Genomic DNA, 23,763 nt, shown 5'->3' with positions numbered 1-23,763 from the left:
AATCTATACAGAATCGAGTAGATAAAATTTCAGATTCACATTAGTGAAAAATCTCTACAAAATGTTTTTGAAAAGCAAAACAAAGACTGCCTGTTCATTTATCATTTTTCCTCATGAAAGCAGACATGGGTTGTAAAAATAAAGCAGTGTGTTTAGCACAAACTAGATTTCTGCATCACTTTTTTCACAGTTATTTCCATCTACAGTCCAAAGAGGTAGATTTTCTGCAACACCTGAGAATTGAACTGTAACATAACCAGGTGTAATGAAAGGAAGGACAAAACATTAGAGATACAGCCCTAACTTGCTTGCGTACATATACGCATATTTGGGTCTTGCATCACATATAATTTAGCTTTTTGCAGCTTTATCATGGTGAAACTGTCAATCAGGCCCCAGAGTTCTGGCAACCAGACATACTCACTTCAGGCTACATCAGGTCACAGCCCAGGTTAAATAGTTTATGGTAGTGGGAGAAAGGCATTAATACAAGTTTACGTAAAAACCCTACTGGAGCCAATTTGGCTGCAGACTGGCAGTGCAATAGCCTGCTGTATGGCAGATCAGTTAGAGTGCTGAGCTTATCCCTTATAGAAATTTGTATTTTTTTTCTTTTTTTTTTTTTTAAACATCACTCTTTAAGCTATGCATGAAACTCTATTGACTGGTTTCAGGAAGCAAAGTACAGCTCACCTTGGCCAAAGAAGTTGATATGATAGCGGTGTGTTAAGGGTAGGAAAGAGGAAAGATATGCCCCCTTTAAAAACCTTTCACTTGGGACGTTCTGCATCATTTACATGTTAAGTCAGTAACAAATATATTTGTATTGCTGTTCTATACATCTGTCATGTCTCTAAAAGCCCTTTAAAATATTCTTCAGCAGGGTCTAAAAATTCTCTCTTGCCTCCACATAGAATAAGCATTATAGAAAGAATTGTTAAAGATACAAATGTCCAAATAATAAATTGTAAAAATAGAAAACTGCATGTCCTACCTTGCCAAGGGTATAATGCATCAGATACAAAGTTTTTCAATTTTCCTCAGGAAAATTACTTCATGCGTAGTGTTAGCTGAAAACCAGTTCTTGCAACAACTTTTTTTTTTTTTTAAACAGTTTGATTCTATAAAGCAAGTAATTTGAAAAGCAAGTTTGAAATACTCCTTTCCAGTATTTTTATGCTATATGGTTAGCATGATTAACATTTCAAAGCTCTGAGTCTAACCTGACTGCTCATTGCTACCTTCTTTTCATTCCCGCATTGTGCTTGGACCACAAACACAAAACCTGCACACACCTAGGAGAAAGATGGCCAGCTTCCCGTTTGCTCCACCATTTAAGAAATGTCAGTTTTGCACAGTTCCTCTCAGTGGTATGAGCTAACACACATTTATCAGGCCTCACACAACCTTACTCTTTTTCAGAGACAGCTACGTTATTTCAATGTACATCACTACAGGAAAAGGATATCAGGAGCTCAGTGCAGCCTGAACATTCAAGTAATTTCGCCACTAAACTGTCAAGGGCAACGAGGGTGGGAAGCTCATGGAGAGATGTGCTTGATTCAGAAACCCCCTCCCAAGTAAGTGCAAAGAACTTTAAGTACCAGAAAAGGCTACACATGCTCGTATTTCTTAAAACTACAGCAACCAAAACTAGAAAATAGGTACATGGGAACTAAAGTTAAGGGTAGCTTGAAGTTATTTCACACATTGTCTTGCCAAAAAACAAACATTGGTCCTAGTTTCTCTCAGGAAGTCAAAATACGAATATCAAATTTTCTAGAAAAAGACTAAACGGTGTAAGGTTAGCAAGGGAGCTTTGCTTGTGGTATGTTAGTGTAAGTACCATCTTTACCAGATAACCTAACTGGGAAGGCACGCTGCCAACTGGTACAGCTTCGAGGTTGAGTGTGCAAGAAATTCCATGTTGTACTTCAGGAAAAGTATTTGAATCTACACGTTCAGTTAACCAGTATACACTTAACTAACGCTTAAACACATTGCATAAAAGGCTATCAGAGAAAGCCTATACGCCACAGACTTGTGTCTTCCACACTTCTGGCAGTAAATGTCTATTTTCCAGCCCTTCAGATAATCCAGAGATTCATCTAGACAGTGACAGATTTCTCTGGTCAGGGTAACCACACGATGGACACACTGCAGCTCAGAGGGAAGAACATGACCAACACTTGTGCAATAGGCTACACAACTGCAAAATTCCACTCTGCAACATTGCTGTACATCTTCTCACGCATTTGTATTTAACATGTTCATAGGCAGTGCAAAGAGGCCAAACTAACCTTCACAACACAACCCTGAGAAGTCTGCAAAAAGTTGTACACCCTGTTTCACCAGCTGCAAATTAATGTATTTCAAATCTGGTTTTTTTTTCATACCATGAAGTACATAAAACCCTTTAAACTTCTCTTTTACTATATTCTGGACCTTTTTCATTCATATATATGAAAACATACTAGAGGGGAAAGCTGACATTTTTTACTGGCCATTAGAAATCCTTATGTAGGTAAATTTATGGGAAAAATTGGTAATCTTTAGTATACTGAGTGGCAAATCAACGAACAATACCAGAATGCTGTTCTTTATACCAAAAAAGTGACATGCTGTCACTGTTTTCCCCGGAACGATGTTGTATCTGTACACGGTCTTCCATGACAGTGATTTGTGTTCTGGGGAGGAAATGCACATGCATCCTTTTATGGAAAAATATTTTCTTTTAAAAAATGAGGCAGATGTGCAACACAGTTGTGGAAAATTTATAGTTTAAGCTATTTAAAGCTGCTATGCAGCTTCCTGTACCACATAAGTCCAGTAGTTCTAAGAAAATACAGATATGGTAGAAAAAGTAAGAAAATTTTCACCACAAAACCAAATAGTTACCACCAACAGAGAAAGTTATACACAAAATATATCTCTCAATACAGTGTTTACACTTTGTTTTAGTCTACGGATTCAGTGCCAGGAACAGGACTTGTCGAGACAGTCTTTTCGGAACTATTTGCTGCAAGTGATTCCACATCGGGTTGGATCCCTGGTTCTGTGTCAGTGGGAGTTCCCAGCTCCTCGTGAGAATTGAGCGTGCAGGACTGCAACATCTGCTCCGCAAGATCCACATCTGCTTCTCTGAGAGAAACTTGCTCCTTCAGGACTTCCACCTTCTCGTTCAGCTCGTTCCTTTCTGTCTGAAGGGCCCTGCATAGCTTCTCCAAACGCTCCAGTTTTATTTGAAAGCCCTTGTATTCTTTATCTCTTACTGTTTTCTGAAGGACAAAAGAAAAAAGCTCTGTGATACAGCTGATTTTTTCTTTCTCAAATTAATGAAAAGAATCAGCAGTATTTAACCCTGGATATTAGCCCTTAATTAATCCAGCAGGTCAAATTCTAGCTGCACTAGAACAAATTGGCCCAGCATCCTTGACCATCACATTTCAGATGGTTTGTCTAAGCTGGAGTGGCAACTAACACCTTTAGAAACAAGCAATGAGAACTGTCTAAGTGCATAACGCTCATTGTAACCGAGGGCTGCGTACCGGTGAGGATCTCGATATGAAGTCTGATAAAGCAGTCAATTACACCCAAATAATGGGAACGAGAGGGAGCAGAAGGGCTTACAAGTGGGAAATCTACAATCCAGCAGCAGAATCCAGGTCAGCTCTCCCAACCAGCTCCTTCGAAGGACAGAGGAAGATAAGCAGGGCTATAGGAGAACCTATATGACCTAGCAGGGTTTAGCAAGAACATACCTAATATACTTGAACATTAGACAGTGTAGGCAGGACTGTGTGCCTAGGGCCTGTGTGAAAACTGTTTTAGCTCTTCTCTTGCTTGACTACAATTAAGTAATGGCACCTCACAACCTCAAAAGCAGCAGCAATGTGGGAAAATAACCAATCCCTTATGCACAGGTTATTTCCTTCATGTCAGTCTTGCATATTTAAAACAGATTTCTGCTGCTGCACTGATTGAACTTCGCTCAGCATATTAAAATACAGCAAGTTCATTCAGCTGGTGTGATTTCATACACATTATCCCACCAATTAAACAGTAAGCAAGGAAAGATGAGGCTGAATTTTTTGTTGTGTCAGGAGTTTAGATATATATATCAACTTTTTATTTTCCATGGCTAAGGAAAACAGTACCATTTACACAACAGAAAACATAAGGCAGGCAATCCAAGAAGGGGCTACTGTGTATTATTTCTCGTTCTCTAAAACTGAAAAACTGTACAAAGTTCTCCAGGACACAGACCCTACTTTAGCCATTCTGGCGCTTAAAAGATAATTACCTCTTCAGCCATTTGCAGAAGAGCCTTGTTGTTGTTTTCCCATTTGGTACGCCACACTATGGTTTCCTTTTCCAGTTTCTTAATCTTCTTTGTCATCTAGGAAAAATATATAAAAGACTTAATTTTGTGCCTTGTGTTGCAATGTAGGTAGGTTTAAATGAGAAATTCAAATTCTTAGTGTTATTTTCCAAGCCCAGTTTGAACAAGTTACTTTACAGAAAAATCCTTCTGCACAAAAATCAACCCCACAAATACAGATTCTGCATTCAAATAAGAGATGGATTCTTAAAAGCAGAAGACTAGCGACCTTCAAGTAAAATTAATAAAAAGCTCCAGGGAAATAAGTTTGAAAAAAATCAACACAGCCGAAAAGACTGAGAAGTACTGTATGCCTTTGATAAAACACTGAAATTGGGTTGTAGATATTATGCAAATGTCAAAAACTAGAAAAATTGCATTTCTCTTCCATAACATGACAAATTCTTATACCCTACTTTATGATCCAAATTAAATGTCAAAATACTCCATATATTTTCAGAAGGGAAATACTGCTACAAAATCTAAAATGCATCCCACTAACAGCATGCATTTTTATATTACTTTTTATGAAACTAAGTAATCTTATAAAATACCTTCTCCATTTCTTGCCTGAAGGTTGTAAAGAGTTCATTACTTTTCGCCATGGTGGTCTGGAATTCTTCAAACTTATCCATGTAAAGAGAAAGCTGTGGGAAAAGAGGAAGGAACATTAATTTAAAGAGCTGTACACAAATACAAAAATATTAAGGTACAAGGCAAAATTGAACTCAAAATACTAGAAGAGGAACTTTTTTTTTTATATTATCCTATGATTTCTTTTTGAGGAGCATGCAAAACCTGTCTGCATGCTATTCAAATTATATTCATGAAGGAGAGTTCTATGTTTATAGAATAGCAAAATTCTAAAGTAAAAAGGATATTATGTTTAATAAAATGTGGGAAGACATCACAGTTCACCACTATCTCATTTAAAAAAAAAAAACAAATTGTGGGCATATATACATACACAGGAAATTCAGCCTACGGTTAGTGAAATTAAACTTAAGAAAAGACTTTTCTACCTTAACCAGCCAAAGCTAACAACCAAGTCTGGGACAAAATAAACATGATCCATTCTGGAAATCAAAATACACATTCACAATTTATGAAATCTGCCCAGTAAAGAAAAAACACGGAAAGTCAATATTGACATGGAATTCATTTAATAGCGAAAAGCATTACATTTTAAAAAAGTGAAGAGCATTAACATTTGATTACATAAAATGTTCTTGCCCTGCACCACAAAGTAAATCATAGAGAAGGAACTGCAAAATATGTTAATTAACACAGTTTAAGAAAAATAGGTTATGGCTTTTATTAAAACAACTCATACTATCAGTGTGTGATTTGATGTTCTAAGAATACACAACCATTTACTAGTATCTTCTTACTCCAACTGAAAAGCAATCAGTTCTCTCCATTCTTACATTGAGGGTTGCAGGACAATACAATGCAGAGCAAGAAATATTGTATTTTAACAGTAGAGGAAATTTCATAACAGGAATTAGCTAGCTTGTCAACAGTACATTGTGACTCTTTGCCATTATTGTGACTGAACTTTCCAGCTCATCTCATTCTACAAAAAGCTGTCAGCCCCAGGAAACCACAAACTATACACATTGTTACTGCTAAAAAGCATTAGAAAAAGGCAGTGGGATTTTAAATAAAGGGTAATCAACTTGAAAAAAAATCATAAAACACTAAGCATGGCAAAAAACTACTTGGGACAATTTGGATATTATTGAGTTCAAGTCCAATGGAGATGTGTGTGTATGACTACATTTAAATACACACATACACTTTTAATATAACCATTGGAAAGCCTGGAAGAGAATTAGGTACAGTAAGCATGAAAAAGGGCATGAAACAGAGCTTGCAAGGAGACTGAATACAAAACCTCAAAAACTGAAGCAATAAAAGGAATAGCTACGGCTTCTCAGATGCTACGTCAGCTGAACCTGCCATCTCCCTTTGCCTCACCTGCTGACCTCTCATGTGGCCAGTGACTGCAGGTGATGCAGAACCACAGTACAAAAACTGGAGACCACCTCTCCACTCTCAGAGGGTATTTTACTGTAGCATTTACAGCAAGGAAACAATCTGAAGACAGCAGTTTTTTGTGGACAGGGACACTCAGGTTACTAAATTTGAATAACTACAGGGATAAAACATGACATTGTTTGCTCCCAATCCTCCGCAACAGGACAAGATGGAAACAACAAGGAACAAATTCTAAAACCTGCATGGACAAAAATCCCCACCTAACTCTTCATAGTCAAAAGGGCCAAAAAAAAAAAAAAAAAAGAAAAGGAAAAAAAAGAAAAAATATAAAAGTACCTTTGGAAGAGCGAACAACAGTTTCAGAGAAGCCAAGGAATGGTAAAGTAGCCGCCACAATAAATAGATTCTTAAGCTTTCATATATTCTAGTCTCTGTGATATTAACACTACTAAGGATACTAACTCCAGTAATTCAATGTTCAGCACCTTCCAGTAACAGTACTCTCCAGACGTACTCAACAGCGAGTACAAAATGGCAAGTCTTTACAATTTATACTTCACACTTCACTATTGAAGAGTTACCAATTGGAAATTAAATTTAAGACTTACTCGAAAAAATACCAAGTACTTTTCACAAGTGTGTTGTTGTATCTAATAAATTATAACACGTTTTTTCATATGTTGTGTTATATTCACTACAATCACAAATCTCTGGGTATTCTCTTTTTGGAACAGCTGTTACTAAAGACTGTGCCATGAGAAAAAAAAATAAATATACCTGTTGCTTCAGCTGAGCTTCCTGTTGCTTCATCTGTTCACATTTGTGTCTGGACTCAGTGGCTTCTTTTAGCAGCTAAAAAACAATGCAAAAAGCCACATAATGAAGCAAGTACTCCTAAGAATGGCTTAACTTGATCTATGAGGCAAAATGAACAAAGGTTAACAACACTTAAGGGCCCTTCAACCATGTTTGCTCACATGGGTTCTTTTATTACTATACTATACTTTCATATATACAATTTAAAGCATGTTCTGGCATGCAGGAATTTTTACTGAGATTTTTCTGATTGGTAGTGTGAATCAATGTTTCTATTTCTGTAGCAAGTCTGAACTGCTAAATTTATATGAGCAGTTCATGAACAAACTGTATGTAATCTATGACTGTTTTGTAACCTCTCTAATTTATTTTCCACCTTCATTTCTCCAGTCACTTTACAGACTAGTTCAAACCAATTTTGCTTCAACTTGACACCATTTTGTAGGTTCATCTTTGAAGAGATTTTCATCAGCTTCTGATTCCAAAATTATGTTTTAAAAATATAGAACAATCCAACACTGGATGATCATTTTAAGATTACACAGGAAACGCCAGGCTTTTGCCTAGAAGTTACAAATATGTAAGGAGCATTAAAAAAAAAATCTTCACTTAAGTATTATTTTTTAATTGGAAGCAAACTTCTTAGAAGACTGTAGTAAATTCCTGATTACCAACATACAAATAAAACATCAGGCATAGTTCTGGGGACAGACAGTTCAGAAAAGCATACTCTTTATTCTGCATTTCTTATAGCATAAAACCAGAAGTTACAACTCCTGACTGCAAGAAAGTACCTTTCATGTTTCAGTTCAAGACATCTCCCAGTCTAAGGAAAATCTAAATGATATCCAGCAAACAATAACAGCACTTGCTTGTAAATATGGACATTAATATTGTAGGCATCATACATACACAAATCTCAGTCTTGCTCTCGATATCTATCCTACCTTTCAGAAGAGAGTCCCCTCCTCTCAATTTGTTGTATTTGCTTTATTATTTATTTATTTTATTTTAAATAATGAAAAATCTGGTTTGGTGGGTTTTGTTATTTCTCTTAACATACACAGAATTCACTTACAAACTCCCTTTCTCGTTGATGTTTTTCCTCTGCTTCTTTAATAAGTTGGGTAGTTTGCTGAAGTTTGGCATCCACAAGTTGCTGCTGCAGCTCTTTATGTTTGAACACTTTATCAATATGCTAAAGGAAAAAAGAAAATTACATTTGTCAAATATAAATAGTTCATTGGTCAATTAAGGTAAGTGTGCACATATGGGGAGATGCACGTTGTTTAGAAGTTTCGTGCGAAAGAAAAAGCAGCAAAAGACTGTTTTACATGCCTTTTTTTCTCCCTTTACCTCCATACATTATATCTACACTTTTTTTTTTGTCTTTCATGGAAGCCAGATGCATATTTTATTACACTGGTACGGTACGGTCAGTCACTTCACACCAGACATTTCAAAAATTCTGTAACAAGTAGTCTGCATCCTTCCTTCTAAAGTTGGTGTACCTACCTCTAATCCTTATTTTACTTTGTTACTTCTAATTGTCTCATTGTAGATGCAAATATTTCACGATCACAAAAGGCAGGGAACTAGTCTACAGAGAGCCTTCTCACTGATCCACATTTAAAACACGCACCCAAAAAACTACTTGAGAAGTTATATTCCAAACCTCCTGTGCCAACCTAGAACTAATCTTAGTTGTAGAACCCCTTGAAGCTTGGTTCTCTCTTTGACAAGAACTGGCCGTTTTCCACTAGCGTAGCTCAGGCTGGCTAGGCTCACATACTGGTGCCAATTAAAGCTAGCTCAGTTAGCCCTATATTACAGTCATTTCCATGACATCAGTCCAAATATATTCTTAAAACATGATAGCTTACTTTGATTCTATACCAACAAGAAGAGCTACATATGCAGAGGACCTTCCCCAAAACCCCTAACCTTAATGAACCAGCACCAATAAGATGGCAAATAACTCTTATATCCTCTCCCTTTATAATGTGAAATTATACTTCAGAAGTACTTCAAATACTAATATGTATTTATGTTGAAAATAAACTCTGGAAAGCCACTCAAACCAGGGTCAACTTCAAAGTCTGATCAAGGTGCTCTAACCTTGCCTAGATGAGTTCCAAATACCTTTAAAGACAGAGGTTCCACAATCTCTGGACAACTTATTTCTATTCAACAGCTTTTACTATGAAGGATTTTTTTCAGTGCATCTTGAATTTAGATATGCAGACAGGAAAAGCAGATAGTGGGCCAAACAGCTACTTAATTTTTCAAAGTAGTGAAGTAGAAAGAATAATTAAAAATATGTAGATACAATTGCTGTAAAGTACTAGGGTTTCTTCTCCCCTTTAAATAATTATCTGATCCTTACAGCTAAGGAACTAACAGAATCCCATTAAAAGCATAATGCGAGCACCTCTTCACGCAATGCATACTGCTCAATGAGTTTCTTCAGTTTTTCCCCCAGTTCAATATTTTCCTGGCGGAGCTTGGCATTATGTATATCATGCTGTTCCAGTTGAGTCTGAATTTCATTCAGTGTAATCTGGAAGTGTGCAGTTGCTTCTTTCCGTCTTTCTTCTTCCTCACGAGCTTGCTGCATGTTTTCTTCCTTTTATGAGAGATTAACACGTTCAAGCCAAATCATGCACCTTTTTCATATTTTTGAGTGAGAAACAATGGCAATAATTTACTTCTGTAGTTTCAAGTTCTACAGTGCCAGAGTTAATATAAGCCACAATCATAATATGCTATATGGTGACTACCCATATGAAGTACATGGAACAAAGAATCTAGGAATTCCAAAACTTTTGGAGAATCTTGTCCTTACCAATACCAACATTACTCAGAGGCTGGTATTCTAAGATGCTACATGAATACCTTTGCAAACTTAAGAATTACCCAGATGTTAAAAACAGCATTGATATTATAATGAAACCTCCTCTCACAAAAGAACCTCTTGGCTCCCTTCCATTTCACTCCCATCCATTATACTCTGACAGAATTAAGCCTTTTTTGATACCCTGCCATTTCATGCTGTTATTTCACTTGTGCTATTTTTTCCAGCAGGCATCAGCGCTGCTCCCAGAAATGAATATGGCAAGACCACATACTGCAAGTAATATGAACCAGTTTGAGGGAGAAAAAAAAAAACCTAGCAAGTTGAACTATCCTCATATTCTTTACCTTAAAATCAGGCACACTTATGCCACATGCCACTCATCTTCTGCAGGTACAGGTAACAGGTAAAGTAGCAAGTAAAAAGCAGCAGTCCTTATTTTAAGCAGTAATCAGTAAGAACTATTTCCACCACCACTGGCACTGTAATTGATGTAAATAAACTAACCTTCAAAGTCTTGTTATGACGCTGTAGCTCCCGACAGAGAGATTCCAGTTTGCTACGTGCCAAGATGGCCTTGCTATGCTCACTCTGTAAGTGGACTTTCTCCTTCACAACTTGTGCTTGCTTCTTCTGCAGTATCTTCATCTGCTTTTGAACATTCCGGCTCTCCTCCAACTAACATTAGAGAGTATATTTACTAAATAAACGTAAGTGAAACTATCTTTATGCATCTAGATGAGCAGATTCAAACTTTTAAACATTTCAGATGAAAGCAAGGAACTGAAATAATTTCATTAAGACCCCCAAGTTGATCTTAAGAGAAACTCCCATCATCCTACAGACAATTCTAAGTGCGTTAAGGACAGAACATGAAAATATACAAATTCCAATTTAACAAACATTTGCCTTTGAGGAACAGGGACCATGGACTTGTTGACCATGGCCTATCAGCTTACATTCAGCTAATGCGTAGGACTAGCTCTGAAAAAGGAGGATGCGGCAGATACGATTAAAAGCCAGCTGAGACCAGCTTTTCAACAAGTCATAACTTTTTCCACTCTCTTATCTATAAGGTTCACACAGCTGTTTATCCAACAGGTCTTGGTTTTACTATCAAAAAGAAAAACCTACAGAACTGTACAGAGTTTGCTCTTGTCAGCAGGAGCTCCTACCAAAGGAAGCAGTAATTGGTACAAGTTTCTAAAATGCTACAGAAAAGAACAGATAAAACTAGCTGGCCTGACAAATCAAGTCAAATACTATTAAAGCTGCACAGCTCAGACTTTGACGAGTTAAGTGATCTGTAGTCTCAAGCATTTGAAGCAAAGAGTTCATTCCATTTCCTTTAGGCTGTTTAGACAGTAGAAGACAGTATTAAACCTCGTATACAGTGCTGACTTCAAAATCTGTTCTATGAACACCCAGTGAGTAGAATTTTCTTGCATTAATATCTAGTTGAGAGTAAGTTCCATTACACACAATTTTTGGGCTACCTGAGAAACCATATTATATAGAATCTGTTCTATTGTAAAGCAGGTAACAATGTTAAGCGTAACACTGCTCCTTATTAGGTAGTGCCTCAGCCTCGGGACACCACAGGAAAACAAGGCTGGCAACAAGGAACATCACCATGACAGAGAAGAATACAATACTGGTTTTCTGAAAGAGCTCAAAATAATGCTGATGCACAGAAGAAAAAATAAAATTAAGTATCTCCATGACAACAGTAAATTAAATGTACCTTTAATCTAGTTTTGAGAAAAGGTATGTTAAGGGAATATTTTGATACTCAAACATAAAAACACCACTTCTTGGGTGGCCAGAAAAAAATACTTCAAGTGGCTGTGCTGTTTGTGTACCTACAGAACTTCAGGCCTGTAAAAGTATGCCAGTGTGAGACATCACCAATGATGCAAACCTTCCTGCATCACAAATTGATCTCCTGATAGATTCCAAATTAGGAAAAATAAAAATTGCGGAAGATCTTTTGCCAGGAGAGAGGCATTCCTACCTTTATTGTACAGTCCTTTTCATGAGACACGACTGAAAAACCTGACAGTGAGCTTTAAAGATGATGAATCTTTAAAAAAAGAAAAAAAGCATTGTAGGTGCACTGTCATTAACAGCTCATACCTCTGCTGGCATTAAATCTGACACCTATGCCAGTGGTTCACCACCACTGTCATGAAGAAAAGAATGCATCTTAAAAGAAACACAACCAGATCCAACTTAAACTTTCTAAGGGGAACAGAGTACCTCTAAGACTTATTCACCTAAGACGGAGCTACTGTTACACCGTGACAAGCTCCCACCCAATTTCCCAGCAGTTCTGAGCATCATGGGGAAAGCAACTTGTTTTCTAGGATGGTGACTATCTGTGGACTCTGAATGCTTACTCTGCCTACAGACTATGGATCCTCTCCTGGGAGGGGAACAAACATGCAAACAGGTCTCTCCTGATTGCCAAGCTTCTTGAAGAAAATTACAATTCATTTGGTCTGGCTGTTCCCTAACTGGTTTGAGATCTTTCCTTCAACAAGGGAACCCTAAGTGAAGATGGTGCACATCATTTTCTTTCGGCAGAAGTGAGGAATTCACCCTAACCTAGCTCCTCATGTTGGCCATCGTCACCACTGTGATTTGACATGGGAGACGTCCACTCAAACAGAAAAGGCATCACATGCACAAGCCATTGCTCAGAAGAACTCACTCATTTACTGCGTTTTTCTCTCACAATATGAATGCTCGTTTTTAGGTGGGCTCTCCATCCTTGAGTGGCACTATCGAAGTATTGTTTCTCATTTAAACGAAATTAACTTCTTAGAGAAGCTGCTGGTTTTGCAGGAAATTCACTCATGTTAGCAAGAGTGTGCATGTGAGAGAAAGCAAGGAAAACAAAGCAAAAACATAAACAGACCTCCAAGGAGGACTCAGGATTTCCTAAACAAAACTAATCTAAGTCTGTTCTTAAGTAATTAGTATTGCTTCTGTGAGTAAAAACACTACTTGCTAGCTTATCCTCAAAGCTCTGGAGACATTATTAATCTCAAAGAAAAAGTAAATTTATTTCAGAAGAGGTATGCCTTGTGCAACCATTATGCCATTTTCAGAAACATTTTCATATATAATACACTTGACATCCACAGAAGGAAAATATTACACTTTTGTCAAGCTGTTCAGTTCTCTTTTTAGTTTTGCATTCATTTTATAACTACAAATATGATGGGGAAACATATACACACAGTATTTCCAGGCTTTCCATTCTTGCCTGTCCCTGTCTCAAGATGAACAAGTTAAGCACTTTTGTCTCCAGGAACACTCTGAAAAGTGAACTTACGAGCCTTTTTTCCCCTCTCCAATTTCACGATCAATTTTCCTTTGGATTTAGTCAGTCATGTAGAAGTGAAATGACTACATGCAAGTTTGGCTGAAGCAATACTCATAATAAGTATGAGTGTTTTTTTTTTTTCCTACCAACACTGTGAAATATTCAAAATCATTAACTGTCCTGTATTAGAAGTCCTTGCATTCCTGAGTCAATATTAACACATGAATAACTCCTGCTATCTTTACACATTACTTACCAGATCAGCATACTTCTTGCACAAAGCTGCCAGCTTTTCCTCTGGAGTAGAAAGTGTGTTCAAGGCTTGCATTAATAATAGCACTTCTTTTCCTATGAATTGCATGAAAGACAACCATACTGAGAAAAAAAAATACCAGAAAGGCAGCCTGCCTCTAGAAGTAAAATATAGCACCATGAGAAATTAGTGTGAGTTAAGTTGTTCTCTGGTTTCATAACTGCATAATCCTAGTGGATGACAAAAGGGAATTCATCACAGTAAGAATAAATCTGTCTTGCCTATGTGCCATTACACAACTTGGACAGCAAAAGTTACTTTTACCTTACAACCACAAAAAAATTTGTTTTATAATTTATAATACCACAGATAAAAACAAAAATCTGAAAGAGTGAAATTTAAAAGGTTAAGTTTTGCTAATAAAGGATATTCACACAAATGTTTTTAATAAGTCTTTAGAATTTAAATATCAGCAGTGCTTTGGTAGCATTGAACACCACAATCCCAAATTTAAAAGTTAATCCAACAATGAAAAACTTAAAAAGCTGATTAGTAATTACCAAATCGTTATTAGAGCTCCTGTAAACATAGCGTTACTAGCTGAAGGATTCTTGTATATGCATTAAGAACTGTCTTTTCCTAAGCAGAAGTGCACATTTTCTCAGAACATCTTGTTAAAGATGACAAGTTTTGGTTACAGAGTAAACTTAGACAAGGAGCAAATGTACGGCTATACTACAAAAATATTAAAGCCATTTAAAAATGCAAATACCAAAGAACACATACCCAAAGTTTTCTCTTTGTGTTTTTCAATCTCTGGATCTTGTTGGCCATCAGGTGGATCAGTACGGGCTTCTTCTCTCCCAGGAGTCTCCTCACGAGACTCTTGGGAGCAGCACGTGGACCCCGGGTGCTTTCTGTTCTTTGTGATATATCCAGCTTCTTCCAACAGGCCCGTGTTTTCCAGGCCAAAGCAGTTGGACTGTGTGCGCTGCAACGCTGTATCAGACAATTCATTGCACTTGCTGTTCACCAGCTGGTCCTGGTTATTCATTCCCGTCTCCGGAGATCCAGCTTCTTCCATTGCACCACCAACCAACTTCAGAAGGGAAAGGAAGATGTAGAAGTAAATAGCCAAGCAACTGTATTTAAAATAAAAACTTGCACCTTTCCTTTGCTGGATAAATAAGAGTAAACTTCCACCATTATTCAAGTTGATATTCACTGTAGTTAAGATAAGTACATAAATAACTGTTTACAGAATGAGCCTAAAAGCTGATGAAGAAAACAGCACACAACAGCCTAAAGTATTAATTACTCTTACAAAAAAACCTTTGTGATACCTTGTCATTGCAAAAATGTTTATACTCTAGAAATTAAATCTGTTCTTAAAGCTCAAAAACTAATTGGCTATCATCTCAGCTGTTAAAGCACACAATCTTAAATGAAAACATTTCTTCCTCATAGTTCCTAAAAATATATCTCAAAAATCAACACAAAGTATACCAAATCTAAAACTCAGCAAGAGTTGACCTATTTTTGTGTACTGTTATTTGAAAAATACAGTACAGAAATTGAGACAGGAGGACACTATTACTAAAACCAACTTTATTTCATATGGGTTTCAGAAAACTGAAAGATATCAGTTTTAAAATAATTCAAGAGACATACTGCAAGAAAGAAGGGGGAAAATAAACCTCCAGGAAGCCTAAAGAAATCCAGAAATACATTGTTTTGATAACACAGGTAGGCTAAAAGTTTGAACTACTTCAATCAGAATGCCACAGACAATTGTCAGCTCACAAGCGCAGAAAATCTGTTGTTATAATGAGAACAATAAACAGGACCAGGAGCAAATCCATTTCTGAAGTGTTAAAATTGACATCTATGAAATAATAAAGTGAACATAACTGGCTTCAGATTCGGAATCCTACTACCTATGTGTCCGGGTTTTGGCTGAGATAGAGTTAATTTTCTTCCTAGTAGCTGGTATAGTGCTGTGTTTGGGTTTTAGAATGAGAACAATGTTGATAAACGATGTTTTGGTTGGCACCAGTGCCTGGAATAGTAGTCAAGGACATTTCAGCTTCTCACTCCATGCCAGGTGCACAAGAAGTTGGGAGGGGACACAGTTGGGACAGCTGACCCCAACTGGCCAAAGACATGTTTCATGCCATATGACATCATGCTCAGTATATACTACACTGAGGAAAGAAGAAGGAAGGAGGGGACATTCAGAGTGATGGCGTTTGTCTTCCCAAGCCCGGCTTTCCTGGAGGTGACTGAACACCTGCCTGCCCATGGGAAGTGGTGAATGAATCCCTTGTTTTGCTTTACCTATTAAACTGGCTTTATCTCAACCCACAAGTCTTGTCACCGTTACTCTTCTGATTCTCTCCCCCATCCCACCAGGGGGAGTGAGCGAGTGATGCGCGTGGCTTAGTTATCAGCTGAAGTTAAACCATGACACTATGATTTTTAACCATACATCCTTTCTGCTCAATTAAACAGAACTTTCCTGAAAGATTTCTTAAACCCCTAAATGTTTAATCATTTAACCAAAAAGTTAAACATCACCAGTTGTTTTAACACTGCAGTGATATATCCATATTTTAGACCAGAAGATCTAATGATAACCCTCCATAGATTACTAAGCAGCTACCCAGACTCCTTTCTCAATCACCAGAACAACTTCTCAATTTATAGAAATATTTAAGGCTGATGAGGACTTCAAGGGTGTTTGGTTGGGTGTCTTTTTGTTTGTTTTGTTACACTACAGAGACTGGCACTCAGGACAATACTTTAAGGTAATCGAGTATTTTTTTGCTGTCTACTTGGAATCCTACTACATAACATGCAAACATAGTTAGAAGTATGATAAGCAGAGCTGAACTTGTTTTACTGCCAAAGTCATCATTCTCACTGATTTATTTTCAGTGAACTGAAAGTAATTAAGCCACAAGGAATTATTAAAAAAAGGGCTTGTTTACAGGCAGAGCTATACTGTTTAAGCACAAATTTATTTCAGATTATCTTATATATTAAAAATGTGCTAATTCTAAAAGCCAGGAGTTTGCACTGGGTTTTATATTCTGCATAGATGTACCGTTTTCCTCTTCAAAAGGAAGAAGCCAACAGTAAAGGAATGCAGCCAACACTAATAATATATTGTGAGATATATTTCAACTCCCAATTTGTTCAGCATGCTTGGAAGAGTTATTTTAAAATCATTAAACAAATAAGCATTAATATTGTAAAAAAATACATAACAGCTTAGTTCTTCTCTATACTTAGAGCGAGTCCCTTGCTTTAGACCATGTTCTCAGGGCTGATTCATTCTTGAGAAGATGGAATTCACACAATATCTCACAAAATACAATAATTTTAACTGCAAATAATCTGTATAGACATTAAGGAGCAACTTTTGACTTATCAAGGAAGATTCCCTTTGTGCTGTTCTTTACAAGTGTGGAAATGATGCACCTGTTTTATGGACAAATATAAACTGACTGCAGTTTTATCATTCCGAATCATGTCAGACGACATACTTGATAAATGCTTGCAAAGGTAATGCAGTAATAGAATCGCTGTAACAAATTACCAATGCCAACATTTAACAGGTGAACTTTTAGAGCTGTAAAATGCATGGTTTTTTTCTTTAGATTGTCTTAAACTGTGAGGCTTCTATTTGCATGGGAAAGGCTTACCCCTCCAAGCTTAGGGTCAGGTTAACAAACAAGATATGCTTCTTAAAAAGGGACAAGAGATGAGAAAACAGCAGAGCTCACTTAAACTTTTTGTAGGTACCAATGGTTGAAACTGTTGCACGGATCTTCTCTAAAAAACATAATTCATACAGAAGCTGAGGGTACTGTGTCACATTACATTGACAAGGCAAGAAAGGTTTGAGGTACCTGGACACAACATTATACCAGAGTAGAAATGCACTACCAACGCAACAGCCGAAATTTGCAAGCTTTTCCATCACACAGAACGTGAACTTCCAATTCAGACACTTGTGCCTAAGATGCTTGGCAAAAGGTAGGGGACATCTGCTCTAAACTCAAGTTTCTGGTTAAGCACGGTACTTCCAGACTTTCTGAAATCCACAGACTCAAAATTTTCTTTTGGAAAGCAGAGCACAAAATTGCCAGGAACTCCAACAAGGAGCTGAGAAGGCGTGACTGGCTGTGGTTACACATGGAACAGCAGCTGTGCCCAAACAGCTCTCTTGCTGTCCTTTCATTCCTCTTTTTCACACCTGCCTCTGTTGTGCTAGCAATAATATTCCTGCAACTTGTTTTAACACAGTTTATAGCCAGATCAGTACCTCAGCTCATGTCACTGAACAGCAACAGCCAGTCCTGCCAACCAGAAGTGTTAGTGTGATGGCTGGGAAGAAGCCAAAGCACCAGAGTCACTAAAAAAACACCACCACAAAAAACCACACCAACATACCACAAAAAAAACCCAAAACACAACACATACACAAAAAAGAAGAAAGCCAAACAAAACAAAACAAACCCAAACAAACAAGTCAACCTAATCACAGCCAGAGCACAAGTAACTAAACAAAATATACCTTTTCTTCACCAGAGGTACGTAGTGAGGTACATACCTCATTGAGTACTGAGGTACTGAACACTGTCAGCAAGATGACGTTCACAAGAAGCACTGCTTCACATTTAGGCAACACAGAGATTTTTCACTGGCTTTCATCTGAGAAAATTCAGCCATTTCTGGGGTAAAAATAACAACTACTGGCAGGGATGCACATGCAACCAGTAAGTTGCAAAATGTCCAGCTCTACTAGCAAGTCATCACAGTAACTGAAACACCTGTCAGTTCAGAGCTGGCAATTGACATGCATATTCCAAAGCATCTGGAAGTTTCACAGAATGAACTCCACCACCTCATTAATTCAGCAGAGCTTTTTGTAGAAGTCAAATTAGGTGTCAGTCCAGTTCTTTACTGACAATAATAATTTCTCAACTCTGAGTATTCTTCATCCTTTGTCAAAAAACCTACAAGGATTTTCAGAACTTTAGACTAATTTTCTGAAGTCTAACAGAGAAGGTAGAAATTACCTATCAGAATACTGAATTGAAGAAAAAGGTTTCTGTACAAGTGTCTTGTACATCTCAAATATATTTGAAAATATTAGCAACAGTGAAAAAAACAAAGCTCAGTGTGGCAGTAGACAGTTCCTGTAATAATATACAATTTTCTTAGCTTAAATAAAATTAAAAATTGGTGACTGCAGGCTAGAATACTGTATTTAAAGAAGTGGTTCTACCAGCAGCTAGACCAACCTGATAACATACAAAAAATAAGTTTAAACCCCCCCCTTAAATTCTATCAAGTTGTAGTCCATAAGTTACAGCCAACCTGACTTTAGTGGCACAACGTACTAAAATTCTATTGTATTTAACCTGGATTATGAAGTGTTTTCCACTTTAAACAAGAGAAGTCTGTTATTGCCTGAAAGGGGCTACAAACACTAATAGTTTGATGACTTCCTGATTAACAGTTTCTCCATTAATGTTATGAGCCACCACTTTAGATATTAAAAACAGAACCAGAAGTCCGAACAGCCTTCTTAGACTCAATTTCATTTTCAAAATGCTTTAACTACAGATAGTTTTAGATTTGATCCGTATCAAGCTTCAAGTTGGAGTGTAGCAATAATAAACAACCACATGAAGAATTTTAAGTGCTAAACCACATTAGTATTACTGAAATTGCCCTCCTTATGAGACAATGGTCAGAACCACCCCAGTTATTACCTCTATCTTGTCAAATGCGTGCTCATCAGACCAGTGAACTTCTCAGTTTAACATTCCAGCCAGAACAGAGAACTTCCAACAGCACATTGTATAATAGCGCTGATTCAGTACTGACTGAATAAAAACAAAACAAAACCATCCCACCACAGACCTTCTACTGAAATAACTGCCACCTTTTCTAGCTGCTACCATGCTCTCTCAGCTGGCTTCCAACCTCCAGTTTTCTAATCATCTTGAATGAGAGGTGCCTTATAATCTGACAGACCAGAATTAGATTGTTACAAACACCTAGAAAGATTTTTCAGTGATACACAGAGTATATTGCACAGATAACGTGCCACTTCATAAAATGACGAAATTTATCAAAATTCAAAACTCTACCACTAAAAAATAAGACACCAGCTATTACAAGGTGCTGACATTTCTGAATAAGCGTATCATCTTCAAGATATTTAAGACAGAGCTACAAGCCAAACAACTTGAGGATGCCTGTAGGAAAGTTACTGGTAACATCGCCCCTGCTCACCCCAACGTTTTTGTTCAGTCTTCTGCTCTGTTCTCTCAACTTGTACCTAGATCAAAAAGGCACACATTGGGAAAACTCTACCTTACTTCATACCTAAAAGATGAGAGTGCAAGACAGGTGTCCTATATAGGAAATATGGCTATGATCACAAGAGTCTAAGCCAATTTACTTCAAACACTACTGCTTCAGCAGCATGTGCTGCACATAAGGTCTAAACAGACACCTAGGCAGAACTTACATGCCAAAACGTATCATGAACGGACTTATTTTCTTTTTCTAGTACCTACAAAAGTCTGTAACATACAGTGCTATCAAAAATATACCGCGCTTATTATCGGTACTACGTGTAACTATACCGTATACTCCTGCACATACACATACTCAATCTTCCCTACCTAAAACACCTGAAAACACCTCTCTGTAGCTCTTATTAAAAGAAACTATAACTGCTAGGTACAACAACATTCTTTCTCTCCTAAATGTTAGTAAATTATCCTAAAAAAAAAAGGCACTAGCATTAATCTATCTAGACATCTCTTACACTTCCCTAATCTCTCCAGATATCTCCTACATAGCAGGTAGCCTACACTGTGAAAGGAGTCTCACAAAATTAACCTTCAGAATTGCTAATACTTTCAAAAAATATTGTGGAAGCTTTAGAACAAACATATGTACATAAAACAGATTTTCCCAACTGTAAGACAATCTAAATTAAACAAACAAAAAAATGCTCAGCATCAGGCTTGAGAAAAGACCATTTGCATAACATTGTTCATCTGACTACATTTTCAAACTTATCACACATGCAACTGGAATATAAGCCTTACACACCTATCCCAACCAACTACATAAAAAAAAAAAATTGCGGCAGAAAGTACATCATATTTACCATAAATGTTTACTGTTTATAACAAATTTTGGGCTTCCTGCATTCCAGCAATTTACTTTTACCTGCTAACACAGGAAAACTTACTTTGAAAACATGAATGTATTATAATACACTTTTCCTCAGCACAGATACTTCATGTAACTTAACTGTATCATGCTGAAAATCAGTTTAAAGTAATTCTTGGTAGTAATTTTATTCATGGTTTCTCCATAAAAACTAGCACTTGGGGCTGTCACAAAATTTGAGTTTGAGTTTTATAGCAAGTGCACCTTCATCCACTGGTCTAGACACAGTAACTCATATGCTTGTAACCACAAGATTAGCTTATTAAGATTATTTGGCCATGCAGTACTTCTCTATACCGTGCTCACTGACCTAAATTATCATGCAGTCTAATTATACCTTTCTGAAAACCTGACGGCCTCTGAGGTAGCTTCCTCGCTGAACTAAGATCTGAGTTATGAGATCAGAAAGTAATTTCAAACAAACATTCCACCTTGTTCTGTCATTACATTAAAAGTTATGTTCTGTGCACTCATTTATCTACTTTCAAAATACTGGAGTGAGGCACTTACTGTATGGCACATCATTAGTTTCAAAGCATCACAAGGTTAGAAAGTCCCAACACAGCAAGAGGAAGATTAAGCAGCATCTACTTTGGAAATCTGCATTTTATATTTATAAAAAGTCAACAGAATTCCACTATTAATACTGCTGGCCTTACATTCAAGAGATGGTCTTTGATATTGGTTCAGACACTTACATTCTCACATCGCTACTGCTTATGGTCCTCACTTTTTTCAGTTACCCTTTCCATGCTTCTTGCTCTTTCAGTGGCCTCATGAAAACACTCCTGCTTTTAAAAATAGCTGGTTTATTTACCTCAAACATAACCACAAAGGAAAAAAACAGAACAACAAAAAAGAAATAGGTTGGGTTTGTATCATTTTTCTTCATTGTGCTCTGAAAACAGATTAGAAAGATCTCTGCCCTGTTTTAGCTTAAAACATTGAAAAAAAAAACCCCCACTTCCTGTAATTCTAGCAAAAATTTCACTGGAGTAACCCAAAGCTTAAATGGAAACTTTCAGTGCATTTATTTGCAGGGCAAGTGCTGCACATTTCGCCAGCCCTTTTTTAATGCAAGCATCTGAGACAGGTAATAATTAAGAAAACATTTAATACAGCATGAATCACTTCCGCCAATGAGGTTTCACTTCCTCGTTACTATAAAGCTAATAGTTTTCTAGTCATCCACAACACATTTCTGGAAAAAGCAGGGTAGACAAGTTCTGAATTCCCAATGCAAACAGGTCACAAGGAACCTAAAAATAAAGAAGCTCCCATGTACCAAGGCAGGGGGAGGGAAATCTGCAAGAGATTGATGAAGGATTTTTAATTCACAAAAAAAGTTCAAAGGAAAATTTGCTTTATATTCCCTGCCACATGCCACCGTTTATTTCATATACCCACAGTCAAATGGAATTTATGTGGAGACGATGTTTTTTTCATTTTGTTTTGTTTTTTTAGTTTTTAAACAACATCATCCTCTGCTTTCATAGTAGACACTGAAGTTACTTACAAGTCACTTCCTAGTAAAACCTTCAGAAAACACGCAGCAGAAGAGATAGTTCTTCATTGAGGAAAACTAGCTCTATAGCCTCCCAAATCTCTCTCCAACAGCCAAACTAAAACACCACAGAGTTACTATTTCTGGGATGTTATTATCTTTTATATGACAGAAAAAAAGTTACCATAAAAAAGTCACTTGAATTTATGCAAGGACATAGGATAAGATCCCAAAGTGGTACATGAGATTACCAAGGCAGTTCTGTCATGTAAAACACTCTACTGGTGATACTACATACAGGAGAAAACCACGACACATTCTATGTCTTTGCTTTCAGGTTTTCCTAGACAGACGCACAGAAGAAATTACTGTAAAGTCAACAAGGAAGCCAGGATACAGTTGCTTTCAGTGTCGTTTCGGCAGATAAAGAGAGAAAAGGCCATTTTTACCTATTTCAAAGGGAAGGGCACGTTCCTGCCTCCCCCACCCACACCGCCCTGGAGCCCGGCAGGGTGGGCAGGCGGGGGGTACAGGCAAAAGAGGGCAGGCAAGGGGGGACAGGCGGGCAAAGCCCCCGCTGCTGCCAGGCGCGCCTCTCACCTCAGCCACACCGCTCGCACCGGCGAGCGCCAAGTGCCGGCAGCGGCGCCGGGGCTGCCCGACGCTGCCGGGCCGCGGCCCCTCCGCCGGGCCGGGGATAAGGGAGGGCGACCCAGCAGAGCCCCCGGAGAGTCCGGTAAAAGCCCCGAAGGCCGCCCAAACCCCTGCCCGCGCAGCGGCGAGCGCGGCGGCCCCCCCGCCCCCACCCACCGGGCCCCGCCACGTGCCGCCGCCCCCAACGGCCCGCCGCGCGCGCGAGGCAGGGACCGCCCCGCCCCCGCCGAGCTCCCGGCCAGCGGCCGGAGCGGGGAGGCAGCGGGGGCACAGCCACCCCCCGGCCTCCGCCAAGCGAGCTCGGCTCCCCGGGGGCGATGCCGAGACGCCCCTCAAACACGCACCCGCGGCTGCAGCGCCGGGTCCGGTCGCTGGGGAAGCGGAGCGGCGCCCGGCCTGCGCAGCGCAGGCTCCCGAAAGCGTGGCGAAGCAGCGAGGGCACTGCCTGCCCCAGCCCCGGGCGCCCGGGCTGGCCGGCAGCGGAACGCGGAGGCCGCATGGGGTCAGGGGAGGCGGGGATCGAGGCACCACAAGCCAGTGGGGCGGAGAAAGAGAGCGCCCTCCCCCCGGGCCCGACTGCGCGCCGCCTCACCTCCGGGCCGCCGCTCGGGGCCGCCGCCGCCTCGTCGCCGCCGTGGCGCCGTCCCGCCGCGCTGCCGCTGCTACCTCCTCCGCGCGCTGCCTCCGCTCCGCGCGTCGCCAT

At 38.7% G+C, this 23,763-nt stretch overlaps 1 protein-coding gene across 2 annotated transcripts; it reads right to left on the bottom strand.

The window, feature by feature from the left end:
* Positions 1-58: 58 nt before the first annotated feature.
* TXLNG (taxilin gamma) lies at positions 59-23,763 on the bottom strand. 2 transcript variants are annotated; one of them, XM_065635944.1, is made up of 10 exons: positions 23,653-23,763; positions 14,423-14,735; positions 13,640-13,731; positions 10,560-10,730; positions 9,630-9,824; positions 8,277-8,396; positions 7,160-7,234; positions 4,936-5,028; positions 4,304-4,399; positions 59-3,278 (listed from the first exon to the last, which is right to left on the bottom strand). In XM_065635944.1, the coding sequence occupies exons 1-10, from the start codon at positions 23,761-23,763 to the stop codon at positions 2,958-2,960; spliced, it is 1,587 nt and encodes a 528-aa protein (XP_065492016.1). In that variant the 3' UTR covers positions 59-2,957. The 2 variants fall into 2 exon arrangements, with proteins under 2 accessions (XP_065492016.1, XP_065492027.1); XM_065635955.1 differs by lacking the exon at positions 23,653-23,763 and adding an exon at positions 23,405-23,515.

This window comes from Caloenas nicobarica, chromosome 1, assembly GCF_036013445.1.
Source record: "Caloenas nicobarica isolate bCalNic1 chromosome 1, bCalNic1.hap1, whole genome shotgun sequence".
Taxonomy (NCBI): Eukaryota; Metazoa; Chordata; class Aves; order Columbiformes; family Columbidae; genus Caloenas; species Caloenas nicobarica.
Note: the sequence above shows the minus strand (reverse complement) of the source record. Positions and strands in the feature narration are given on the sequence as shown.